General features: G+C 37.0%; 4 protein-coding genes across 6 annotated transcripts; 1 reads left to right on the forward strand and 3 right to left on the reverse strand.

Annotated features, from left to right (window-relative positions):
* Positions 1-2313: 2313 nt before the first annotated feature.
* LOC121771090 (calcium-dependent protein kinase 1-like) lies at positions 2314-6065 on the reverse strand. The gene is made up of 8 exons (XM_042167881.1): positions 5354-6065; positions 4844-4987; positions 4464-4616; positions 3692-3807; positions 3441-3608; positions 3134-3261; positions 2959-3058; positions 2314-2874 (listed from the first exon to the last, which is right to left on the reverse strand). Exons 1-8 carry the CDS (start codon positions 6003-6005, stop codon positions 2791-2793), a joined length of 1545 nt encoding a protein of 514 aa, XP_042023815.1. The 5' UTR covers positions 6006-6065; the 3' UTR covers positions 2314-2790.
* A 2749-nt stretch (positions 6066-8814) lies between these two features.
* Positions 8815-10391, forward strand: LOC121770254. The gene is made up of 4 exons (XM_042167019.1): positions 8815-9191; positions 9251-9537; positions 9583-9764; positions 9822-10391. Exons 1-4 carry the CDS (start codon positions 8815-8817, stop codon positions 10389-10391), a joined length of 1416 nt encoding a protein of 471 aa, XP_042022953.1.
* A 3868-nt stretch (positions 10392-14259) lies between these two features.
* Positions 14260-14858, reverse strand: LOC121771258 (dirigent protein 5-like). Its single transcript, XM_042168039.1, has one exon. It carries the CDS (start codon positions 14849-14851, stop codon positions 14291-14293), a length of 561 nt encoding a protein of 186 aa, XP_042023973.1. The 5' UTR covers positions 14852-14858; the 3' UTR covers positions 14260-14290.
* A 3315-nt stretch (positions 14859-18173) lies between these two features.
* On the reverse strand, positions 18174-23178 carry LOC121771455 (cation/H(+) antiporter 18-like). 3 transcript variants are annotated; one of them, XM_042168246.1, is made up of 4 exons: positions 22978-23178; positions 21463-21716; positions 19782-20783; positions 18174-19694 (listed from the first exon to the last, which is right to left on the reverse strand). In XM_042168246.1, exons 2-4 carry the CDS (start codon positions 21655-21657, stop codon positions 18465-18467), a joined length of 2427 nt encoding a protein of 808 aa, XP_042024180.1. In that variant the 5' UTR covers positions 21658-21716; positions 22978-23178; the 3' UTR covers positions 18174-18464. The 3 variants fall into 3 exon arrangements, with proteins under 3 accessions (XP_042024180.1, XP_042024178.1, XP_042024179.1); XM_042168244.1 differs by having other exon boundaries at positions 21463-21725; XM_042168245.1 differs by having other exon boundaries at positions 21463-21725; positions 22231-23178.
* Between the last annotated feature and the right edge of the window lie 134 nt (positions 23179-23312).

Genomic DNA, 23312 nt, shown 5'->3' on the forward strand with positions numbered 1-23312 from the left:
ATGGAGGCTATCCCTTATGCTAGTGTGGTTGGAAGTGTTATGTATACTATGATTTGTACAAGACCAGATCTTGCTCATGCTATCTCAGTGACTAGCAGATACATGGCAGACCCGGGGAAGGAGCATTGGAATGCTCTTAAGTGGATATTGAGGTACATGAAGTCAACTAAGGACTGGGGGATTGTGTTCAATGGCTGGGAAGGTGAATCTGAGGAGGTTGTGCAGGGCTATTGTGATGCAGACTATGCTGCAAACCTGGACAACAGGAAGTCCCAAACAGGTTATCTTTTCACCATGTTTGGAACTGTAATCAGCTGGAAATCAGGGTTGCAAAGTGTTGTTGCTCTCTCAACAACAGAATCAGAGTATATAGCTCTCACTGCAGCTGTACAGGAGAGCTTTTGGATTCAGGGAGTGATTTCTGACTTTGGTTTTGACCAAAAGACAATGGTGATTCATTGTGACAGCAGCTCAGCTATGTGCTTGGCTAAACATCCGGGTTTTCATGAAAGGAGCAAGCACATAGACATAAAGTTGCATTTTATTCGAGATGAGATCGAAAAGGGGAGAGTGAAGGTGATTAAGATTAACACCTTGCACAATCCGGCTGACATGCTAACAAAGTCTCTAGGTAGAGACAAGTTTGATCATTGCAAGAAGTTGATCAATGTTTGTGCAAGAACTGAGATGAGCCCTCAGGTGGAGAATTGTAATAATGGAGTGCTCATTTCAGTTGGAAGAAGAAGGCAGAAGTCGGTAAGCTCGGCTAGAAAGGAGTTCGGTAAGCTCGGCTAGAAAGGAGTTCGGTAAGCTCGGCTAGAAGGGAGCTCGGTAAGGAAGCTCGGTAAGGAAGCTCGGCTTTGAGCTGGAATGAGCCGAGAAGAGAGTTCGGTCTTGAGCCGAGAAGGGAGTACGGTATTGAGCCGAGAAGGAAGAAGCAACCAGTTCGGTCTGAGCCGAGAAGGAAGAAGCAGTTAGTTAGCCGAGGTGTAGCGGTTATTCTTCTTGTTTTCTTGATCCTTGTTGTAGTTAGTTAGTAGCAGTTGCTACTTGTTTGTAGAGCTTTAAATAGCTCATAACCGTGTATGTAGTTAGAGTAGTTTTATCAATAAAGAGTTTTCCAGTTTCTCTCCAAGGTTATCATCTTCAATACTCAAAGTGTGAGTGTGTGTGATCTTCTTGAGTGTGTGAAAGCCTTGTGTGCGTAAATCCTAGGCCTTGTGGAGGATAGGAGTCAACTCTGTCATTATGGCTAATTTGTAATGGTCGGCGGTTACAAACGTTACAAGCTCAATCATGGAGCATGAACCTGGACGGATGTGCTTATACACCTCTCACGTAGTTGTTCATTCCAGAGATGTATTTGGACAACCCGATCAATGTGCATGCATTCTACGTAGCTTTCTCCGTATGCTCAATTGCCACATTGTTTTATCTACGTGTCCAAAATTAATTAATTAATTAAATATCTCCATATATCGTGACATACTTTAATATATTATTTCTCACTCACTCGGTTTAGAGAAAGTGAATATACTACAATCATCTACTCGGAGCGTAGATCGATTATAAATTATTTAATTTTTCAAAATTAAATATTCCGTCACTTGAACTATCCGTCAAATTGCATTGACCAGACTACGATTCCAACACTTCGTACTTTTTTTTATTGATAATAGATAAATTTGAACTTTGAAGGTTATTTGTAATGAATTCAGAAAAAGTCTAGGCCATTAACCTTATTACTACTAGACTAATATGCGCACAATATAGTTCTTTTATAATATATGCATAATGAATTATTTGTGCAATGATCATATTGCAGCGGAAATTGGACATGCTACATATTTTGTTGAGACCAGACAAATAAAGACCAAAAATCCATAAATAGGATTATTGTGATAATAGGAGGATTAATAGAAGATCATATTGATGACGTATTAGATCTTTTTAATTAAACAACGCGATCTCATTAGAGAATTTCCGCAATGTAATAATTAAATGATTTATATCAATATGTCATAATATGACAATGCCCCTTGCATATTCATTTTTTTTCTTTTTTCGCTTACATTTATTAGTATTATTTTTCATTTAATAATTAAGTACCCCTTTACCAATTCACCTTTCTTAGATACTTTTTTTTTATGAGTTTACATATCGGTAATTTTAACACCTTACCAAGAGTACTAACAACATTTCACCAGGAGTATGTAGTACTCAACTTGATACTTCGTCAGATAAATTTCTTATTTCTACTGTTGAATAGTTTACAAACTTTGCAGGTAAAGAGAAGAAATGATACCCTCATTCTATGTTAATAAGAATCATATGATATAAAATAAATAAACAACATTTCACTGCTTTGTTCAATAAATATCTGGAGAAGTCTAAATTCAAGTATATAATCCAACAAAAAAATTCAAAATATTCTTCAACTCTGCTCCAGAATACAACACATTATATAAAAAAGTCGGTTGATGATTGGAATCATTTTCCCAAAAAGTTTAGTCCTTTCTGATTATAGCACAAAAGTTCTCTTTAAATTTAAACAGCATAAAACATATGTGAGTAATAAATTTTCCTTCACCAGCATATCACGTACCTCAACTGCAGGTGCAGCCTCCATGACTGCACTTCAACCTCGAACAGATTATCAAGATCTAAGATCACACACGAGAAAGGCCATGAACTACACCGTATTTAAGTTGAAACGAATCAACAGCTGAACCAGCCTCTGCTTGAAATGAAACTAACTCGAACAAAGCTCATCTAGATCATATGCTGACTCTATTTTCTCCTTCTCGTTCCTACAATGTCTGGGTTGCCTTTCTTCATCATTGCCACAAACTCATCATAGTTGATTTTCCCATCCTGGGACGGGAAGTAACACGTTATTCACAGTGTAATTGGAGACTATGTATATTTCACCGGAGATATAAGCAAACAAAGTTTTACATTATCAGTGTCTACTTCTGCAAGGATTTCCTTTATTGTTTTAGCATCACCCATGTTGTATTGCTTCAAGGCTTGCTCCAATTCTTCCACGGTTATGTACCTGATATCAAAGGCAATCATTAAATAAGCACAAGATTAAAAAAAATACATAGAGTGCAGTGATACCGAGCTCTACCCGCTCTTATCCTTGTCAAAATATTCAAAGGCTTTGTACAGAAGGTCTTCTCTCTCCATTCGGTTCATGTGCATAGTAGCTGTTATAAACTCAATGTAATCAATTGTCCCATTTCCATCAACATCAGCCTGGAAAGTACAATCCAATGAAAAATAAATAGTGGGAGAAAGAATACACACTGTCAACGTAAGCAAGCATGGAAGGTGGATCAGATTTAGCAGCCATAATAGTTAATACAGCACAATAGCAGTATTAACTGAAACTAAAAGCAATGAGTCGAAACATCAAAGGGAATAAGAGATAATACCGCTTCCATATACTGCCTCACTTCAGACTCGGAAAGCTTCGTGCCCAGCTTAGGTAGACCAGCTTTGAGTTCTTCAAATGTAATTGTTCCACTGTTGTCTGTATCCATGGATTTGAACATTTCCTTCAAGCCCATGATTTCTTCTTCAGAAAGATTTTCTGCAATCACCTGGAAAGCCAGAGATAGTTAGAATAGAGTTCTTGTCCGTATCTTCACATAGTTTAATTGAAACAAGTAGTGGATGTTTTGACCTTAAGAGCTAACTTCTTGAGTTTGTTCATTGCACGGAACTGCTTCATTCTAGTCAAAACAGCAATATCCAGAGGCTTATCAGGTGCATCCCCATCTTCTCTCATCCACGGATGATCTGCATTCACAAAAGTTGGAGTTTGTTTTATGAGTGCCAAACCACAATTGACCCTCAAAATAAGAAGGCAAAACAAATAAATAGAAATAATAAAATCAGATAGTACTAAAAATAGGAAAAGTGCAAGCTCACAAATATTATGTTGTATGCATAATTGAGCTACAACATACAAATATAGATTTCGCACGAAGGCGTGGTAATATGAGCAACCAATCCATAGTAAAGCTCTCGTGCAAAAGAAGACGAAAACAAAAAGGAAAAGTTGAATAATGTGACTGTATATCTCGTCTCGTGACAAATTACTATTACTTTCTTAACGACAATACTTTAAACCTAAAGTCAGATGTTAACCTAAGATTAGAGTCAACCCTCCGTCTTAGTTGGACAGATATCAAGAAATTCCTTTTGCAAACCAAGTGCATTAACATCATTACAAGAGCTCATCTGGCTATTGGATGGGTTGGCTTCATTTTGCAAGTTACTTGATTGATATTCCAACATACTTATCAAGATCACATATGCTTCATTCTTATGAGTCATTAGTTGCAAAAATAAACTCTTGCAGAAAACTAAGTCATATTGCATTGCATCATGCCACCAATGTCATACTATCTATTATCACTTCTGAATTTCAAATGCCTGAAGACTTTACTTACTTAAGACTTCAATTGCAGTTAGCCGGGCTTTAGGGTCAGCCATAAGCATCTTCTTCACAAGGTCTTTCGCACTACTCGATATTGATGGCCATGGATCCGAAACAAAGTCAAGGTGCCCACGCAAAATAGAATCAAATATTCCCTGCTCATTCTCTGAAAACAAAAAAACATACACGGGCATTAATACATCAAAAAGGATCGATCACAAATGGATATGTTAAACACCCCACTAGTCAAAGCATATTCCCAAATTACACCCTCTACTTTGAGACATAGCAGGATAAGTTTACGAAACCTATTTTTTATTGAAACATATAACAATGCCAGAACTAAGTTACTCCCTTCCCATTCAAGATAGGGGTTTCTCCTTCATTAGTCACCTCCCCAGAATGGTGGAACACCACTGAGTAAGATATACAGTATCACTCCAGCACTCCAAATATCAGCTTCAGCACCGTAGTTTCGACGCAGTACTTCAGGAGCCACATAGTATGCACTACCGACTAGATCTTTGAACGAATCTCCTGAATTCAAATACAATCTGTTAGTAAAAACCATCACTTCTTTGTTAAGAATCAAAGCAGGGTAGAGATCAAATATGATGTTCCCTTATTCAATTGTTATATCTTTTGGCAGTAATTAACCAAAAAAAGAGGGGATGAAATGCAATTATTTTCATCTTCTCTCCGTCTTCTCAAAATAGTTTCAAATTTTGAATATTACATAACAATCTAATCACCTCAAAACTGAAAACAATTTCAATACACAAAAATAATCTCTCGCTTCCTCGAAATTTCAAATTCAAATCCAAACTACAGCAGCATATCCAAAATTACTCCAAATTATTAGAAACACAAATTAGTTTGAATCAAAACCCTAATCTACATTACCTGGCTTGAAAAACGCAGATAATCCGAAATCAGTCGCCTTGAGCGGCGAATCCTCATCCTTGCTCAACAGCAAAAAATTCTCCGGCTTCAAATCCCTATGCATAACCCCCATGGAGTGGCAGGCGTGCACCACGGTGACAATCTGGCGGCAGAGCCCGGCCGCGGCGCGCTCGGAGTAATGCCCCTTGGCGATAATCCGATCAAACAGCTCCCCGCCGGCGCACAATTCCATGACCAAATGCACATTGTGCCGATCCTCGAAGCACTCCTTGAGCTCGACGATGTTGCGGTGGCCGGTGAGGTGGTGCATGATCTGCACCTCGCGCCGGACGTCGGCGACGTCGTCGGGGCTGACGAGCTTGCGCGTGGCGATTGACTTGCACGCGAAGGCCTCGCGCGTGGCGCGGTGCATCACGAGGTGCGTCACGCCGAACTGGCCCCGCCCCAGCTCCCGCCCGAAAGTGTAGACGGAGTGGACATCGGACATCGGGCGGCCGAGCACGCGCCCTGTGCCCGTCGGAAGGGAGCGCCGCGGAGGCGGAGGCGCGTCGGCGGGGACCACGTTGATTGCGGGTTGTTTCCCTCCGTCGGCGTTGGGCGGGGCGTTGGCGCCGTCGCTGGTGGTGGCGGTGGTGGTGTTGCAGTTACCCATTTTTTTAAAAATTTTGGGATTTTTATGTTACGACTGCGTGAAGTCAAACTGTAAAGAGAGAGACGGAGAGAGAGAAATATATATGTAGTTGGTGAAGAAATGCCAGTGTAATGACTATATTGCCCTTTCGTGTTGAATTATTTATTACTCCACAGACGGAGATATTTATATGTTTTGGTTATTTGGATTTGCTAAATTAGTAATTATTCGTTGATTTTTTATTGACTATTGTTACGATATTGCCTGTGATATTACATTGATAATAAATTTATTTATTATGGTGTTGAAATAGGTTGACTTGCATTGATTTTTATGAAATTAAAGAGCAGTAAATAAAAAGGCCGATTTCCAGTTCGTATCACGTGTGATGGCGAAAGTTTATGTGTCCACAGGCCACAGCTCACATTTATTGAAGAAACCTACTCCACAAGAGAAACTCTCATAAGAACTTACATTTTTTTTATCTATAATGGTTGATTTTATTCCAAAGTAATTATGTAAATAATGCTATTAATTTATATTTTAAAGGTATATTTTATTGATATTTTATAAATAAAATTTATTGTAATATATTTAAATTATTGTTATTTCATAGATTAATGATTTACATAATAAAAGTATCACTATTATATTTGTAATGATATTGATGATATTTTTTATTTTACTATATTATTATAGTTGTCTACAAAATATTTTTAAAATTTTAAAATAAAATTGTGTTTTTATTATAGTTAATTAGTAATAAATTTAAATATAATATTTTATATTTTTCTATCATTAGTATAGTTATATGTAGGGATGTCAATGTAACCCGAACCCGCGGGCCGGCCCGAATAACCCGATAAAAATACAGGGTTAGGGTTGTAATTTCGCAGCCCGAATTTAAAATCGGGCCATTCGGGCTGACCCGTTCGGGTTGTCGGGTTAGGCGGGCTGACCCGTTCGGGTTACGGGTCGGCCCGTCGGGTTGAAGGCTTCTGCACAGCGAGCAGTTTTTGTAACGGTCATAACTTTCTCTACAAAGCTCCGATTGAGGCATGCAATATATCCACGCGAAGCTCTTTCGAAGACGGAGATAATGATATGTATTAGAGGTTTATCAGACTTCAAAATCGCGAGAAACATTGACTCAAACAAGACTGCTGCACATCCACATATTTTGTATACATTTTCTAATCCATTTTCTATCATTTCTCTACAAAGATGTAAACATACCAAAATATAGAAATATAATCAAAATCATCCAAGATAACCCTCTAAAACCATGCAAAATCCAAATACGTCAACCGACTATATAAGATCACGAAAAAAATCACTATGTGGTTCATGATTCATAAATACTCGTATATAAAAGCTTTCTTTTAGTATATTTCCAATATAATAGTGCAAAGTGTTTTGACGTCGCTTCGTCATTGAATTATGCGTACTTTGATGATTCTTAAAACAAAGATAAATTATTATTTGACTTATTTACAGCTGGAATAAATTAAATTTGACCAATCATAATTCAAGAAAACTTAGAATTACTCCAATTAGCTAGCATCTTGATAATTCACTCTTTAACAATTCAAAATATTTTTGTTACATCTACGATGCACCTCTAACGTTATGAAAATTTTATTTAATTTTCTACGAATTGATTTATGTTTGAATTTTGAAACAAAGTGTTGATTTATGTTTTAAATACAAAAACATAAACATACTATTGATAGATATTTTGTAAATAATTATGTAATGAATAAGTTATTTAAATTTAAATAACTTAATCTTTTTTAAAAATATTAACGAAAATTAAAAATACGTATTTCATTGTTGAATGATTAATTAAAAATATGTATATAATTAAAGAAAATTTAAATACGTATTATTTTTTAAAAAATATTAAAAGAATTAAAAATACGCATTGGCCCGAATAACCCGGTGGGTTAGGCCGAAACCCGAAGGGTTAGGGTTAGGGTCGAACTTTTATAACCCGAAAAAATCATAACCCGAATAGCCCATACCCGAATGGCCCGACAACCCGAACGGGTTGGCCCGAACCCGAACGAGTTGGCCCGATTGACATCCCTAGTTATATGCCAATATCGAAAATGCATTGTATATTTTTTCAATATCGAAAATATATTTGACCTCTGACCATGAATTTTAGATTCAGTTAAAGTTTCAAATTAGAGGTAATGAAAAAAATTCAACTAAGGATGTGATTCTTGGGTGTCCAAATGTTGATTGTTATATTTCACCATTAATGTTCTTAATGGTGAAGTCTTTTATACTCCCTCCGTCCCACATTTGGAGTCACTTTTAGTTATGGCTCGGGTTTTAAGGAAGAATTGGTTGATGTAATAAATAAAGTGAGATGGTAGAATGTGTAATAAATGAGGTGAGTTGGTGGAAGGTGAGTCCCTTTTGACTTTTTAGATTTAAAAGATGTTTATTGTTGACTTGTAAGACAAATTCATTAAATTAAATAAACTTAAGGTAAAGTAATGTTCATTATGATTAATCATTTACTAACAATCAAAATTAATGAAGCTTAAAACCCAAAAAGGCCATCCGGCCAACACTTGATTCAACCAAGATGAATTTTGATTTCATTAATTCAAGCTCCAAAAAATTTGGAGGGAGGGAATGCAGTACAACAATGGAGGGAATGCAGTACAACAATGGAGGGAAACCACAAATGCTAATGCTAAACCTATAAATACATTCACTCCACCATTACTATCAAACTCTTCTATTCCACCTACCAAAAAAGAAAACAAACCTATTTATAGCTAATTTACCCGCAGAAAATTTTCAACATTGGGCAATGGAGATGGAACAAGAGATGGATGAAGAGATGGAGCAGGAGCTGTTCGAAGAGGATCAGTTTCAAGAGCCAGAGGAGTTTCCAGAGCCTATGCAGTTTCCAGAGGCAGAGCCTCCACAAGAGGCAGAGTTTGGCCAAGGGCCGAGGGCCTCTCTAAGTTTGAGCAGCCAAGAGAAAAACCTTATTGTACAGTTCCTTCAACAGCAATGCCGTGCTGGAGCACTTCCACATGGTTCACTCATAGAAGCTGCAACAAAATCCAGAGTGCATCCAAGGACAGCCAGTCGCTTGTGGAGGATAGCCGCTCATCAAATTGAACAAGGCCAACCTGTTGTCATGAAAGGCGAAGCATCAGGTTATACTAAGAAAAAGGTAAAGTAAATCTTGATGAAGACAAGTTTAGACACTTGTCTATGCTTGAGAGTTCCTCCATCAGAAAACTTGCTATTAAGATGGAAGTTAGCAAGTCCACAGCTGGCAGATGGGTGAAGGGAAATAAAATCAGACCACATACAAATGCCATCAAGCCTGCACTCACTGATGTGAACAAAATTTCAAGAATGAGATGGAGTCTTAGTCATATTCAGCCAACCATATCTGAAGGAAAGCTTCTCTATCATGCAATGCACAACATTGTTCACATTGATGAGAAATGGTTCTACATGACAAAGACTTCAGACAGATACTACCTGTTGCCGGAGGAGGATGAGCCTTACAGGTCTTGTAAGTCAAAAAGATTCATCACTAAAGTGATGTTCATGTGTGCAGTCAGTAGGCCACTGTTTGGCAGTGATGGGCAGCCCATCTTTGATGGTAAAATAGGCATATTTCCATTCACACAACAAGTGCCAGCCAAAAGGAAGTCAAAGAATAGGCCAAGAGGGACACTAGAGACAAAGTCTATCCAATCAGTTAGCAAAGAAGCCATGAGAGAATGCCTTCTTAATCAGGTATGTACATTTATGTGTTTCACATTACTATCAGACATTATTAATGTCATCACTTAGGCAACTAAGCATTCAATCACAATTCATGCTCGGATTATACCAACAATCAAGGCAAAGTGGTCAGCCAACGCAAACAAGGAGATATACATCCAACAAGATAATGCCAAACCCCACTTGAAATCCTCTGACTTACAATTTGAGGCTATTGCAAGTACAGATGGTTTTAAATTCCATCTAGTTAGCCAACCAGCCAACTCCCCAGATACAAATGTACTAGACCTTGGCTTTTTTAGGGCCATTCAGTCTCTGCAAGATGACAAACTAGCCACCAATATAGATGAATTGTTGGCAAATGTTTGGAGATCTTTTGAGGAACTCACACCACAAACTCTGAACAATGTTTTCCTAACATTGCAAAGCTGTTTAACCAAGATCCTAGAAGTCCATGGGGGCAACAACTACAAAATACCCCACTTGAACAAAGATAGGTTGAGTAGGACAGTGGGGCTGCCTACCTCACTTGAGGTTGAAGAGAATCTGATTAGGGACAGCTTGGAGTATCTTCTACTACCTCATAATGATGTGGGTGGATCATATGAAATAGGACATCTAAGTAATGTGTTGGGGTAGTAGCTAGGGCAATTGGTCATGGGGTTTACAGTATAAGCATCAAACTAGGTTGGTGTTTAGGATGTAAACTTCTTTTTTGGTTTTGTAGCCTTTATTTTGGTGTTAAGGGTATATAGGCTGCATTATAAGCTGTAGTATGTATGAATTGCAAGTGTAATTGGTGTAAGTGTGTGTTTTTTGTTCAAAAACCAGCACAAGGGACAAATGACACAAAATCAGAGCCTCCAAACCATACAGGGGTGGCTCTAAGCATAATCATCCAACCAAGACAATGTATACACATAATAGCATGCATATCTCAGAGAATTTTCATCACAGAGGCCAAATGACACAAAATCAGAGCCTCCAAACCATAAAGGGGTGGCTATAAGCAAAATTATCCAACCAAGGCAGTGTATAGACAGCATAGCATGCATCTCTCAGAAAATTTTCATCACAGAGGCCAAGTCACACACAATCAGAGCCTCCAAACCATAAAGGGGTGGCTCTAAGCATAATCATCCAACCAAGACAATGTATACACATAATAGCATGCACATCTCAGAGAATTTTCATCACAGAGGCCAAATGACACAAAATCAGAGCCTCCAAATCATAAAGGGGTGGCTATGAGCAAAATTATCCAACCAAGGCAGTGTATAGACAGCATAGCATGCATCTCTCAGAAAATTTTCATCACAGAGGCCAAGTCACACACAATCAGAGCCTCCAAACCATAAAGGGGTGGCTCTAAGCATAATCATCCAACCAAGACAATGTATACACATAATAGCATGCATATCTCAGAAAATTTCATCATAAATGACCAGTCACATAGAATCAGAGCCTCCAAACCGTCACATAAAGTCAGAACCTCCAACATAGCCAATGCAGCAACATTCCTCAATCAATTCCATACAAACAGCCTCCAAACCCTATATAGGGGGTGGCTTACCTCAGAGTAAAAACGCACAGATTAGAGGAAATCTTTCATGTTAGGCAACAAGATCAACAACATAGCTTTCTCATTCTCGGTGTACTCCACCTTTGATGAAGACGGTGGTTGAGCTTCGGAGTCCGCAAAGGGGTGGGACGGTGGTTGGGTTTCAGATCCGTCGAAGACCCCAACTGATGGAGGAAATTCAGATTCTCGGACGACCTCAGATGATGGAGGTGTTTCAAACCCATCAACGCCAGCAAACGGTGGTCGCTTTCCCGATCGGTGGTACCAATCGACCGCTCGTTCGCTTTCCCACCGGTCAAGGACTTCCGGTGGAGTGTCAGGGACGATTAGGGTTTCTGGCTGCGCCTACGGCATTGCAACCCAATCATCAGCCATGATAAGGCAACGGTGATAGAGTAACGGCGGGTTTAGAGCGGCGCAAAATCAGAGGCGCCGATTAGGGTTCGCCCGAATTCGAAGAAGACAATCGGGAGAGTGGAGAGAGAGTACTAGAAATGTAAATTGTGATTTTCAAATACCAAAAATGCCCTCCATGGTATTTAGGGAATTTTTCAAATGTAGAGGGGTATAAAAGACCGACAGGTACCAAAAAAGTCATTTTTAGGGACCAAAAAGGCTATAAAATTTTTTCATGAATCATTAGTGTATTTTTCGAAAAGATCAGGGACTATTAAGATAGTATCAAATTTGACTAATTTTGTACTATTGTTCTATACTTCAATTTTATATGAATAATGAAATGTTGATTTGATTTTTACGAATAAATCAATCATACTTGTGTTTTGCACTATCTTAATCTTACTTCTATTGATTTGTTGTGTATTACTCCCTTATTACTCCTTTCGTCCCATAATAATATTTTTGTGCACTATCTTATTCTTACTGCTATTAATTTGTTGTGTATTACTCCATTCATCCCATAATAAGAGTCTTATTTTACCATTTCAGTCAATCCTACAATAAGAGTCTTATTTTACCATTTCAGTCAATCCTACAATAAGAGTCTTATTTCACTTTTATCATAGGTGGAAAGTGGCCTCACATTCCACTAACTTATTTCACTCATATTTATTATAAAACTAAATAACTAATATATATATATATATATATATATATAAGTTAGACACATATTCCACTAACTTATTCTATCCACTTTTCTTTACATTTCTTAAAACTCGTGTCATAACTAACTAGGACTCCTATTGCAGGACGGAGTAATATTTTTTTAAGACTTAATATATAATTAATTAAAAATAAATATATTTTGAAAATACTAAAATCTTAGTGCATACTAACCAATTAAATTATACTTCGTCTAACGTAATTGAATGATTTTCTATTACTCTCTCATAATTTATTATAATATTGGTAATCCATTATTAAAAATTTAGTAAGCAAATAAACAATAATTATAATAAATACTTATAATTTATACTTTAATTTTTTATCATTTCATGGTATTTTATAAATCAAGTTTATTGTTGGTATACTTAAATTGTTCTGGATGCCCAATCAATTTGTGTGTTTATTTTCAAAAGTTAGCTAATTAATATTTTTTATGGTGCACAAATTCTTATTATATATATTTATTATATTTTAAATTCATATAATGATAAAGTAATTTTAAATTAGTTTTTGGAAATTTATTAAGTCAGTGCATTGCACGTGTAATTTTCTTAGAGAGTCTCTAGTAAGAAGTGATATTTTTATTCTTAATTATTGTTTTTATTCCAAAATAATTAGTTCATAAACATTTTTTTCAATTTTAATTATAATTAAAATATACTACTAGTATGATGATATTACTATATGATTTTTATACATTTACCATATTGATCCGTATCCGTTCGTTCATATCTATTCTTCACTAGTAATAGTATTTTTTATCATTCTATATGGATAAATATCAAAACAAATCATTTTAATTTAATATTAATATGAAGAAAATGGTCACAAGTCACATCAACTATTTTGTTTCGAAGTTTCCTTTGCTGACAGGGTTATATTATGAAAGATAATCATATGTGGTCTGAACTTAATATTGAGATCAATCTAGGTTGCCAATATATGTAATTAAGGTGAACCATGTGTCGAAGTTGCTGAGAAGCGACTGCCACGACCCACGAGCCGTGTTGCAGCTCGGCATTTCAGCTAGCCCCGTTGCTAGTGTTGGCACACGTACGTCTTTTCTAATTCGCTTTATTTTTTCCAAATTTAGCAAATACTAATACTTTTATTTCCCACCTACTATTCCTACTTGTTAAAAATGACTTGGAAGACGAATTGGCAGTGATAGTGATGTGAAATACTACTATCATTCGTTAAATGATAAAAATAAACAATTTTCAGATTGTGAAGACGTCTATATATACATTACGTGATCAACGGGGCAAATGAGGTTGTGGGTCATCGTCGACTGAAGTCTTCAAGCACCGTTAAATATTTTGAACCAACTGATGAAATGTCTGAACGAAAGTTTGCCCTCCAAGTGTTTGATGAAATGCCTGAACGAAAGGTTGAAACACGCCAATCCCATTGGCGTGTATACCTTGGGATAATTTTTGGTCTTTTTTTCACGGCGGAAGGCATGAAAAACGCCACCCGAATTGGCGTTTTTTGAAACACGCTAGTGGGATTGGCGTTTTTCGTTCAAACGCCAACCACGTCGGCGTTTTTCAACGTACATGCCATACGACGACACATACGTTGTAAAACGCCAATACGGGTGGCGTTTTCACTTAAAACACGCTAACGAGAGTGGCGTTTTTCCCATTTATGGAATAGATAACAAAATGGGTACATTTACGTTATTTTAAAGGCAAAGTAGCCTATAAACCCGATTTCCTCTAAGAAATATATCAATATATCTCGTACATGTCCAACAATTTATTTATTCTTAGTCATTAGTGTGGAACCCCAACAATAATGAAAAACTAGACAAAGCCAAACTCAAAAGCTATTTCTTGTAACACTCATACAACTTAATATCCATCTTTAACCTAAAATAAAAATCCCCTTGAATTTCATCGGTCTCAAACGTAACAATCCCACGCGCCATGAAGAAATCTCCGGTGCCGCCAACGACCGACAAGTCCCTCGTCTTCTCGAGAAACGGGTCGGAGCCGATGACGTTGAGAGTGCCTCTATAGTCGGTGGAGTTGAAGACAAGGGTGTAAGCAAACCATGCACTAAAGATGTCCTTCTTGTCGTAGAAATAGAAGCCTTGGGCACGCGCCACCGCGGGCGAGAGGAGGCGGCCGTCGGCCGTCATGGGGTCGTCGAAGACCACCATCATGCCGAAGTTGAAGTTGCTGATGGATGAGCGGTTGGTGACCATGACGGAGGTGGCATTGGCGGCGTCGGTGCCGTTGAAGAGGATGTCGTGGTAGTAAAGCACGATTCTATTGCATGGGGCGTTTGGTTTGATGGTTTTGGAGTGGGTTGTTGGAGAGAGGGAGAGGAGAGTGAGGAAAGAGAGGAAGATGATGAAACAAGGTTTTGGAATAGGGTTGTTCATGGTTGAGTGAGTATGATAAATTAATGGAGGGGTGTGTGTGTTTAGTTGTAGTTATATACTTATATAGGTAGAGAAAGATGGATTTTGGGTTAATGGGTGTTATTGTCGGGAATATGTGGACTGATTTTTTATTTGTATTTATACATTCGATTTATTGGTTGGGAATAAAAGTGGAATAGAGTAGTGACAATTCATGAAGATGCTTATCTTCACTATAGACAAAGTTGGATTACAAAGAGTTCCAAATTTTATTTTAACTAGTTATATGTAATATACTCCTAGGATTAAAGCCACTCATTATATTTAAGAGTTATGCCAATTTGGTATGGTGATGGAGTTTCAAGTCAACCCTATTCAGATTGCATGCTAGTCGTGCGAGTTAATCTGATTTTTACTAGGTTAAAAATTTTCTAACACTAACATCGAAAGTTTATATTTTTTATTAGTCTAGCGGATTAGCTATATGTGGATAGGATAATAATCCCATAATGATTGAAAATAAAATATTCAACCATGTACGTTTCAATTTTTTCAATTGTCTCATTTATGTCAAAATATCTTTTGATGATGCTCAAGCAATACCGATTCTATAAAATAGAAAGTATTTTTTTCCTTTTTTCATTTCTTATTTTATTTATTACAATAAATTTACTCCTACATCCTGCTAAATTTAAAGGGTTATGGTTGAATATTTCAAGTCTGATAAAATCTTCAACTCGATTAGTCTGCACCCGGTTAGTATTGACCCAAAACCCAATAGATTAACTCAATTGACACCAATAATATTGATAGTTGATAGAAATGCTTACATATTACATTTTTCTTTCAAATCACATTATCATAACATTAAAGTAATGAATTTACAATACCATAATATTAAATAAATTATTATAACAAATTACATGAATTAGGTCAAATTTTGCTAGAGTTAAAAGAATTTCCATAGTTGATTCTATATTAATTGCCATGTTGCATCAATCCAAACCGTTCAATACTGTCATCGTGAAATCGATATTTACTCTTATTTTACAATAAGATGGTATTCATATTTGATTATAAGTATCTTTGTTTATCGTACTCATGTGCTCATGGTTTCTTTCCTTCTCAACTATAGAACTTATTTTCTGTTTTTATACGTTTTGGGCCGATATATGCATTTTTCCCCTAATTATTTAAACTCTTTTTATTTTAATTACGACAATGCCACATTATTTTAAACCCTAATAGTAATAATTTATTCAAATTAATATACTCCATGACCATATGTCAACATTTTAGATACGTTACATATGTCTCAGTCCATCTGTTAATTATGTTAAAAATATAATTAAAAATCTCTTCAGTCTTCAATAAAAAAACAAAAGAAGCCGTATAGATAAAATAAATATTTATTAGGGTATGATCGGCATTTGTTTTTACTCTTCTCCGGTAGTGAAAGAAAAGAAACTCTATTGTCGCAATATACATTTCATTTCATCAAATTTAGATTATATTAGATCCTTTATTCCGACATCAGTTTATTAATTCTGATTTCATATACTACTTCCGTCTAAAAAAAAGTGACAAATTCTAAATGAGACGAGTTTTAATACGTAATTGATAAAGTGAGGGAAAGAGTAAAAGAATATGCTAAAAGTAGTGTAAATAGATTGTGGGAATTACATTTAGAATGATGTATAGGATTAGAATTTGTTTAAAAGTTTTCATATTTAAAATTAATTTATTTTATGTGGACGAGGTATTATAATTATGACAACGTCGCTATGTTACGTGTAGACAATTAGGTGGAGAACTTGAAGTAATATTTAAACATGGATATCCCACAGTATCAAACTACTATATTAATTTCACTATATTATAAACATTTCCTTACTTATTTGAGTTTGTAACCTGAAATACGGATTAACAATCTCGTGCGTTTTTGCGATTAGATTGAGATTCTGTTTGATTGATATACAATTTAATAAAACATTCTCCTACTTCTGCAGTTTTCGCCATTGAATAAACTTTTAGTATCGCAACAATTGAATCATGGACCGAAAAAGGAGCAACATGCTCATAAGATACATAGAAATCACCATATTGTTTGAACTTTGATGATTGGACGAAGATGGAAATGAGAGCTCAAGAACAAACTGTGAAGTTCTTGTCGACAGCGATGATGAAGAATTCACTGCAATCGAGTGATCTACTAAGATTGGATAAGAGAACTAGGTGAGCTTTCATTCTTCAACAACATATACAGCCAATTTAATAATTAAAATTTTAAAGTGTAACTTTAAATATTAAATTGTGTACTAGCTAGTCCTTTTTTTTCCTTTGTACGTTTGGTCTCTATTTATTTTGCAGTCTTTTATAAGTTTCTAACTTTGCAATTTATATAACTTTCGTAATCAAATCGATATCAATGCAAATTAATTCTCTTTTTTTCTATTAGCAACTACTCGTTATTAATTTATTACTATTGTTTTATGTTTAAGGAATGAACTTAAATTAAGGCACATAATTTTTAAAAATTTGTGAATTGTGTTAAAAAACAAATTACTACTCGGTCACGGATCCAGTTCCGGTTAACCGGCAGGCGAAGTAAACAATGTTACATTTACGTGCAGAATCCAAATCCAAATCCAATTAAGTCTTCCACTTTGATGAAGAAAATACTAGTACTATTTCATTTCCTCTTGGAAATTCCTTGTTCCTATCTCGACTATCTACTAATCTGACTCGATATAAATCTCTATCGCCCTACTCATTTTGTCTTGTTCTACAAAATTCCTCAATAAATTTAATTTTCAACCTTGAGAAGTACTACTTTTCTAAAACCTATAGCCCCACTTACCTACAAGAACTAGACAGTACAATTACAACTTAAATTCGTAATCTTTTTTTATTATCATATTGCATACTTTATCAATTAAATCACCCCTTGCTTGTGAGAGATAATCAGCACTTGCTTTTATGGATTTTCATGGGGAAAGTTAATACTCGAAATATAATAATGCTAGAAAAGAGCTAATGCCTCCACATCTTCTCCTACCCTCCAATATCCAATAATTATCATTATCCATTCTCATACATGGAATGTAGTAGACTACTAGTAGTCTAGTAGTAGTAGTAGGAGTAGTATTTATGATTTGATTTTATACATGATTGAATAACACATTTTTCAGTTAGATGTGAATCAGAGCAAATTTCCTCAAACTGATAAATCATCAAGAGCTTGAAGATGATTCAAATCTCAATCAATTTTAGTAAAAAATAAATTAAACTATTCTACTGTAATTAGGCTAATTTCCAACAGTAAATGCCCTTAGAATATAAAGAACAAAATAACCTCACTTCACCAACATAACATGGATAAACAATGAACCCAAACAACTACTTTCTGGGATTTGCAATTCTTTTGAGATAATCATAGTCAGTTGAGCATTTACATTTACTATCATCTGACTCATAATACATGCAGCCATTATTTCAGCAACATCCAATTTATATTAAAAGCATGACAGATAAAAGGTCAGGAATGAAAGATTATTGCAACGAAATATAATCTGTTTTATATATATACTATCATTACCTCAAACAGGATCAAACTCAGCACCAAAACTAGAGATCAACGCGACTCCTGTGCCGCCGCCGCCGCCTCATCTGCTTCCGTATCAGACGTATTCTCCTCCTTCAACGACGCCAGCGAGTCTCCCATCAGCTGCCCCCGGTACTGCTGCACCACCAGCACTGACGCTGTGGTCTTAAACTGCGGTGAGATCAGCAAGTTCCCCACCGGTCCCAGTTCAGGACATTCACTCTTCTTGTCGAACGCTGCAACTAGCCGACACTCTGGCATTCGTCCTATGATGAACAGATTACTGCGGTTGTATTTGAAGATTGTACCAACTATGTCTGCATCACTGCCTACCCCAACCTCTTCGTATTTTATCGAACCATCGGCCGATACTCTCTGCTTAAACTCTGCAAGAAACTCTTCGTCTGATGTATCCTCTACATGAGACTCATCCTTCACATCCAAAGTAAGGCTATCCGGGATGAGCTTGGAGTCCACGATGAAACGAACTGCATTCAATCGAATGCCAGTGTGCTCAGCCATGAGCGCCCCATAAGATAGGGCTTCACGGTCGTCGTGGCCTCCAAAGAAGAATGCTGTCACAGTGTAGTTAACGTTGCTTGCAGAAATGTGCGACGGGCCTCCTAGCCCTCTATCCACCAATATGCCAACAGAACATGGGGCGTGTTCAAGAACCCTGCGGTTGACATGCCTGAAGTCAGCTCGTGTTGTCTCAAAGTGTCCATCGACTCTCTGGTGCTTATGGAATGGTAGGATTATTATTGCAGCCATCTTCCTCTCGGCGCTGGTGCAAATGTCCTCGTGCATGCTAGAAAAGGGCGAGATCGCGGTTGTTGGTCGTATGGAAACTTGACTGAGGTGATGGAATGCATCGAAAGCAACCACAACTTGGTTTGCATCAGAATTCACCTTGTTCCAAAATGGCAACCCGTTGTTTCTTGCCTTGTGCACCATCAGAATCGCTGATGATCTTTCAGACAGCTCCATTAGGTGCATTGCGTAGATGCGAAGCCCTCCTTTCTTCCCAGTACCACGCGAAACCTCCATCAGATTAATCAATGTCGGAATATTTCTTGTGCTATGAAAGCAGATAAACATTCTGAGCTGAGTGTCAGGTTCCTTCCTCTGAATTGTTCTGTATTTGTATTCCAATTTAGCCATTTCAGCTGGCTTATATACGGCCACGACAACTGGCGTCGTTATGAATGTAGTGAATAACGCCATGAGAACCATAATCGCAAAAGTCTGATCATTCAGAACCTAAAAAGACAAAAGATCATTTGTAAGATCAAATACTGAGCAAGTTAATAGTGACAGCAAATAAATACTATGTCATTACAAACTCACCCCTCTATCTTTCCCGATGTTAAGGACGATAAGCTCCACCAAACCTTTAGTGTTCATCAAGAAACCTAGTGTTAGCGCCTCTCTAAACCGAACCTTGCAGCAGAGAGAGACCAAAACAGTGCCAAAAATCTTCCCAAAACAGGCAGTAAATATGACTAGAGCAAGAAGACCCCAAGATTGAAGCCCTTGAATGGTGGCTACATTTGTCTTTAATCCACTTGATACAAAGTACAAAGGAAGAAATAGGCCAGAGACGATGTCCTCTACTTTTTCCACAAGGGCTCCTGCAAATGCTCCCTCCTTTGGAACAAGAACGCCCATAACAAAGGCACCAAAAAGTGCATGAATCCCGATGATATCAGTGACAAGACCAGCAGCTAAAACAGCACCAAGTGTAGCACAGATATATATCTCGTCAACTGGCTCACCTTCAGGACAGCGTCTAGCAACCCATTTGAAAACAAAAGGGCAAACAATCGAGCATGACAGTATGAAACCAAACCCACATAAGAAGACCCACAAGGAAACAAGTGGAGAGCGGCCTGTGCCTGATAAGGCAACAGCAAGAGCAAGAAGAATCCATGCAGCCACATCATTGACTGCCGCAGCTGACATGGCTATTCTACCAACATTTGTAGTCAATAGCTTAAGTTCAGCCAAAATACGAGCCAAAACAGGAAATGCAGTAATTGAAAGAGCTACTCCCATGAAAATCAAGAATGGTCCTTGACTCACACCTTGGGAAATAGTAGCCCTGAGCACAAATGATGCCCCAACTCCTAAACCAAATGGGAGACTGATTCCTGCTAGAGCAATACTTAAGGCTTTCTTTCCAGTCTGTCGAAGAGACTTTGGATCCAACTCAAGGCCTACCAGGAACAGGAAGAATAAGAGACCCAGGTTGGCAAGAGTATCCAAAACTGTGAGGCTTCTAGGTGGGAAAATGGCATGAAGATATTTATGGTTGCGTCCCAAAGCTGAAGGACCAAGTAGAACGCCTCCCTACCAAAATATTAGTAAGTCAACTTTCTTGTGGAAACTTAAAAGGAAATGAAGAGTGCCTCATATGAAAGAGTATAATAAAGTGGCATGTGCTTTTTCTTTTAGCAGTAAGGATTCAGATATTGCTCTTGGAAGAAATCACAAGCTCTAGTCAACGCTAGTCATACATATATTGTCCATGCACTTGTAAGAAATAAAAACAATTCAAGATAGAATTCCAGAACAATAGAAGAACTTACAGATAAAGTCACATGCACATAATACAGAGTGAATAAAAAAAATAGCCACAAATGGGTGAACAATTTAAAAGAAAGGAAAACATCATTCTCTTTGAAGTCATCGAACTTGCAGAAACCCAAAGATTGGTCCCACTCTCCCATAGAAATGGAATTCTAAGAGCTTATAAAAACTTGAAACACAAAATTTAGCTTCATATGTTGATCTTGCAACTGCGTCTGTTGTCCGATCAATGGACATAAAAGTAAGAAAAGCTGAGGGTATAGGAGTATAATGTAACAGAACAAAAACTGAAGGAAAATAAAAAGATGAAAGGATAAGAGACATCAGTACAGCTAGAACAGACCGAACTAAAGTCATCTAGCATACATCATATGCACTGGTAATTTAATATGGCTGGTAGAGGGACAAAAACAGACCAAAGGAAAAAAAACCAACTTACAACAATCTCAGCAATGACACGTGGCTGCCTTAGCGGCCGGAGAAGAAATGCTAGTAATCGGGTCAACGCCAGCACAACGCATATCTGTATAATCAAGAGAGGAAGTGCGTGGTGGAGAGGATTATCCCCTTGGAAGACCCCATTTGAGGTGGCCTTCATCGGCGGTAAGCATGTTACAGTCGTATTTGAAGCCATTTTGCAGCAAAACCACCAAAAGCAAAGACCAAAATGCTTATCTCAATACATTAAGATACCTGAAATTACTGACGAGCATAAACCAAAACAGGACAGCATGTTAGAATTTAAGAATCAGCCTGTGCAAAGAAAACAGTTCCATCTGATGCAGCATTGAAAGACTAAATTTTACTTTCCACCTTTAATCTTAGCCAGAATTCATGTCTCGTTCACTCAAGAATAGGGTCCATCTAATGTAAATCAAATAAGGAAAATTAACAAACTGTTCATTCATGTATGAAGTTATACATACTTCAGTATTTAAGCTCAACAGTCTTGATATTCAAGAAACTCAAAGCCTAAATCCTAGGAAAGGTCAATGAAAAGTAACATGGTCCATTCCTCATGAATATTATCTCTGCCAACTTCAGCTGCAATTTACACTATATTAGTGTATTTCTTACATATAGTGAACATGACCATGAAGGTGAACAAGAAAAGTGATGACAAAGCTAAGGCAGCACATACCGAATAACATAATGGTAGAGAAATAGATGATATTATTAAATAAAGAATTCAACTGAACTAACTTACCACACACTTCATGACACACCTTAGAGAAGCATGGTTACCTAAATTTCCTAATATTCCAGATTAATCACCCTTATTAGCTTAGCAAGTCGAAAAAAGCAAGAACTAAATGTCAAAAACATGAATCACGCTTAAAATTCCAAGGAAAGTGATCCAAAAAAGATTGTGTCAACTAATTAAACACGCATCGTCATCTGCTTCATGTGCATTTGTGTCATAATCGTGTTGGATAGCATCATTAACATAAATTTCACGTCGATTACGAGGAATTCCAACAAGTGATAGAGCATCATTGACAATAAATAAAATAGATGAATCAAATCAAGTGGTAAAATAATAGCTAAAAATTGTGATTCAAATCATAAGGAACATGACAGAAGCAGACCGATCTTCGATTATCATTTACTCTTGTGATACGCCTTATCGTTTTGTGCTACAAAATATCAGTAAATTAAAAATAAAGTATTAATTCGAGTCTCGATGCACGTAGAAATCTCGCCACCGCTACACCTATTTTTTTTCCCTAAATTACGTTTCCAAAACCTAACCGACATTATACGATTCGACGACCATGCCTTGATCCATGTGAAATTGCAGAAGCCAAAAAAAATTCAGAGCTGTGTGCAGATTTTGCATTCAAACAGACCTTCAGGATTTGTGTGATAGGATAGATACGTGTCTATTGTGCGAATAAGCGTATAAATGTGTGGTGAGATGCGCACAAACACACAGTCACAGATAAGCACGAACCTGAATTCATTAAAATCGATTTCGAGAAATAATTTTACTGCGCTGGCTGCATCGTCTATCTGTTGCAAGTGAGGTGTTCAATCGCGTGTTTTTTTTTGACAAATGTGTAAATGTAGTAAGAGAGAGAACGAAACAGAGAAGAGAGAGAGAGAGAGAGAGAGAGAGAGGTGACGTTCCAGTGATTGAGGAAATTTTGGTTTGAAATGGCGCCGGAGTCGCTCGTCGTAGTATTGCACGCATTTTTATAGACCCGCGAAAAAATGGCTTCTTTTTCCATTATTGCCCTTCCCTTCTAATTCATAATTCAAATATGTTATGCAAAAGTATATTAGCAG

This window comes from Salvia splendens, chromosome 16 (genome assembly GCF_004379255.2).
Source record: "Salvia splendens isolate huo1 chromosome 16, SspV2, whole genome shotgun sequence".
In the NCBI taxonomy this organism is placed as follows: domain Eukaryota; kingdom Viridiplantae; phylum Streptophyta; class Magnoliopsida; order Lamiales; family Lamiaceae; genus Salvia; species Salvia splendens.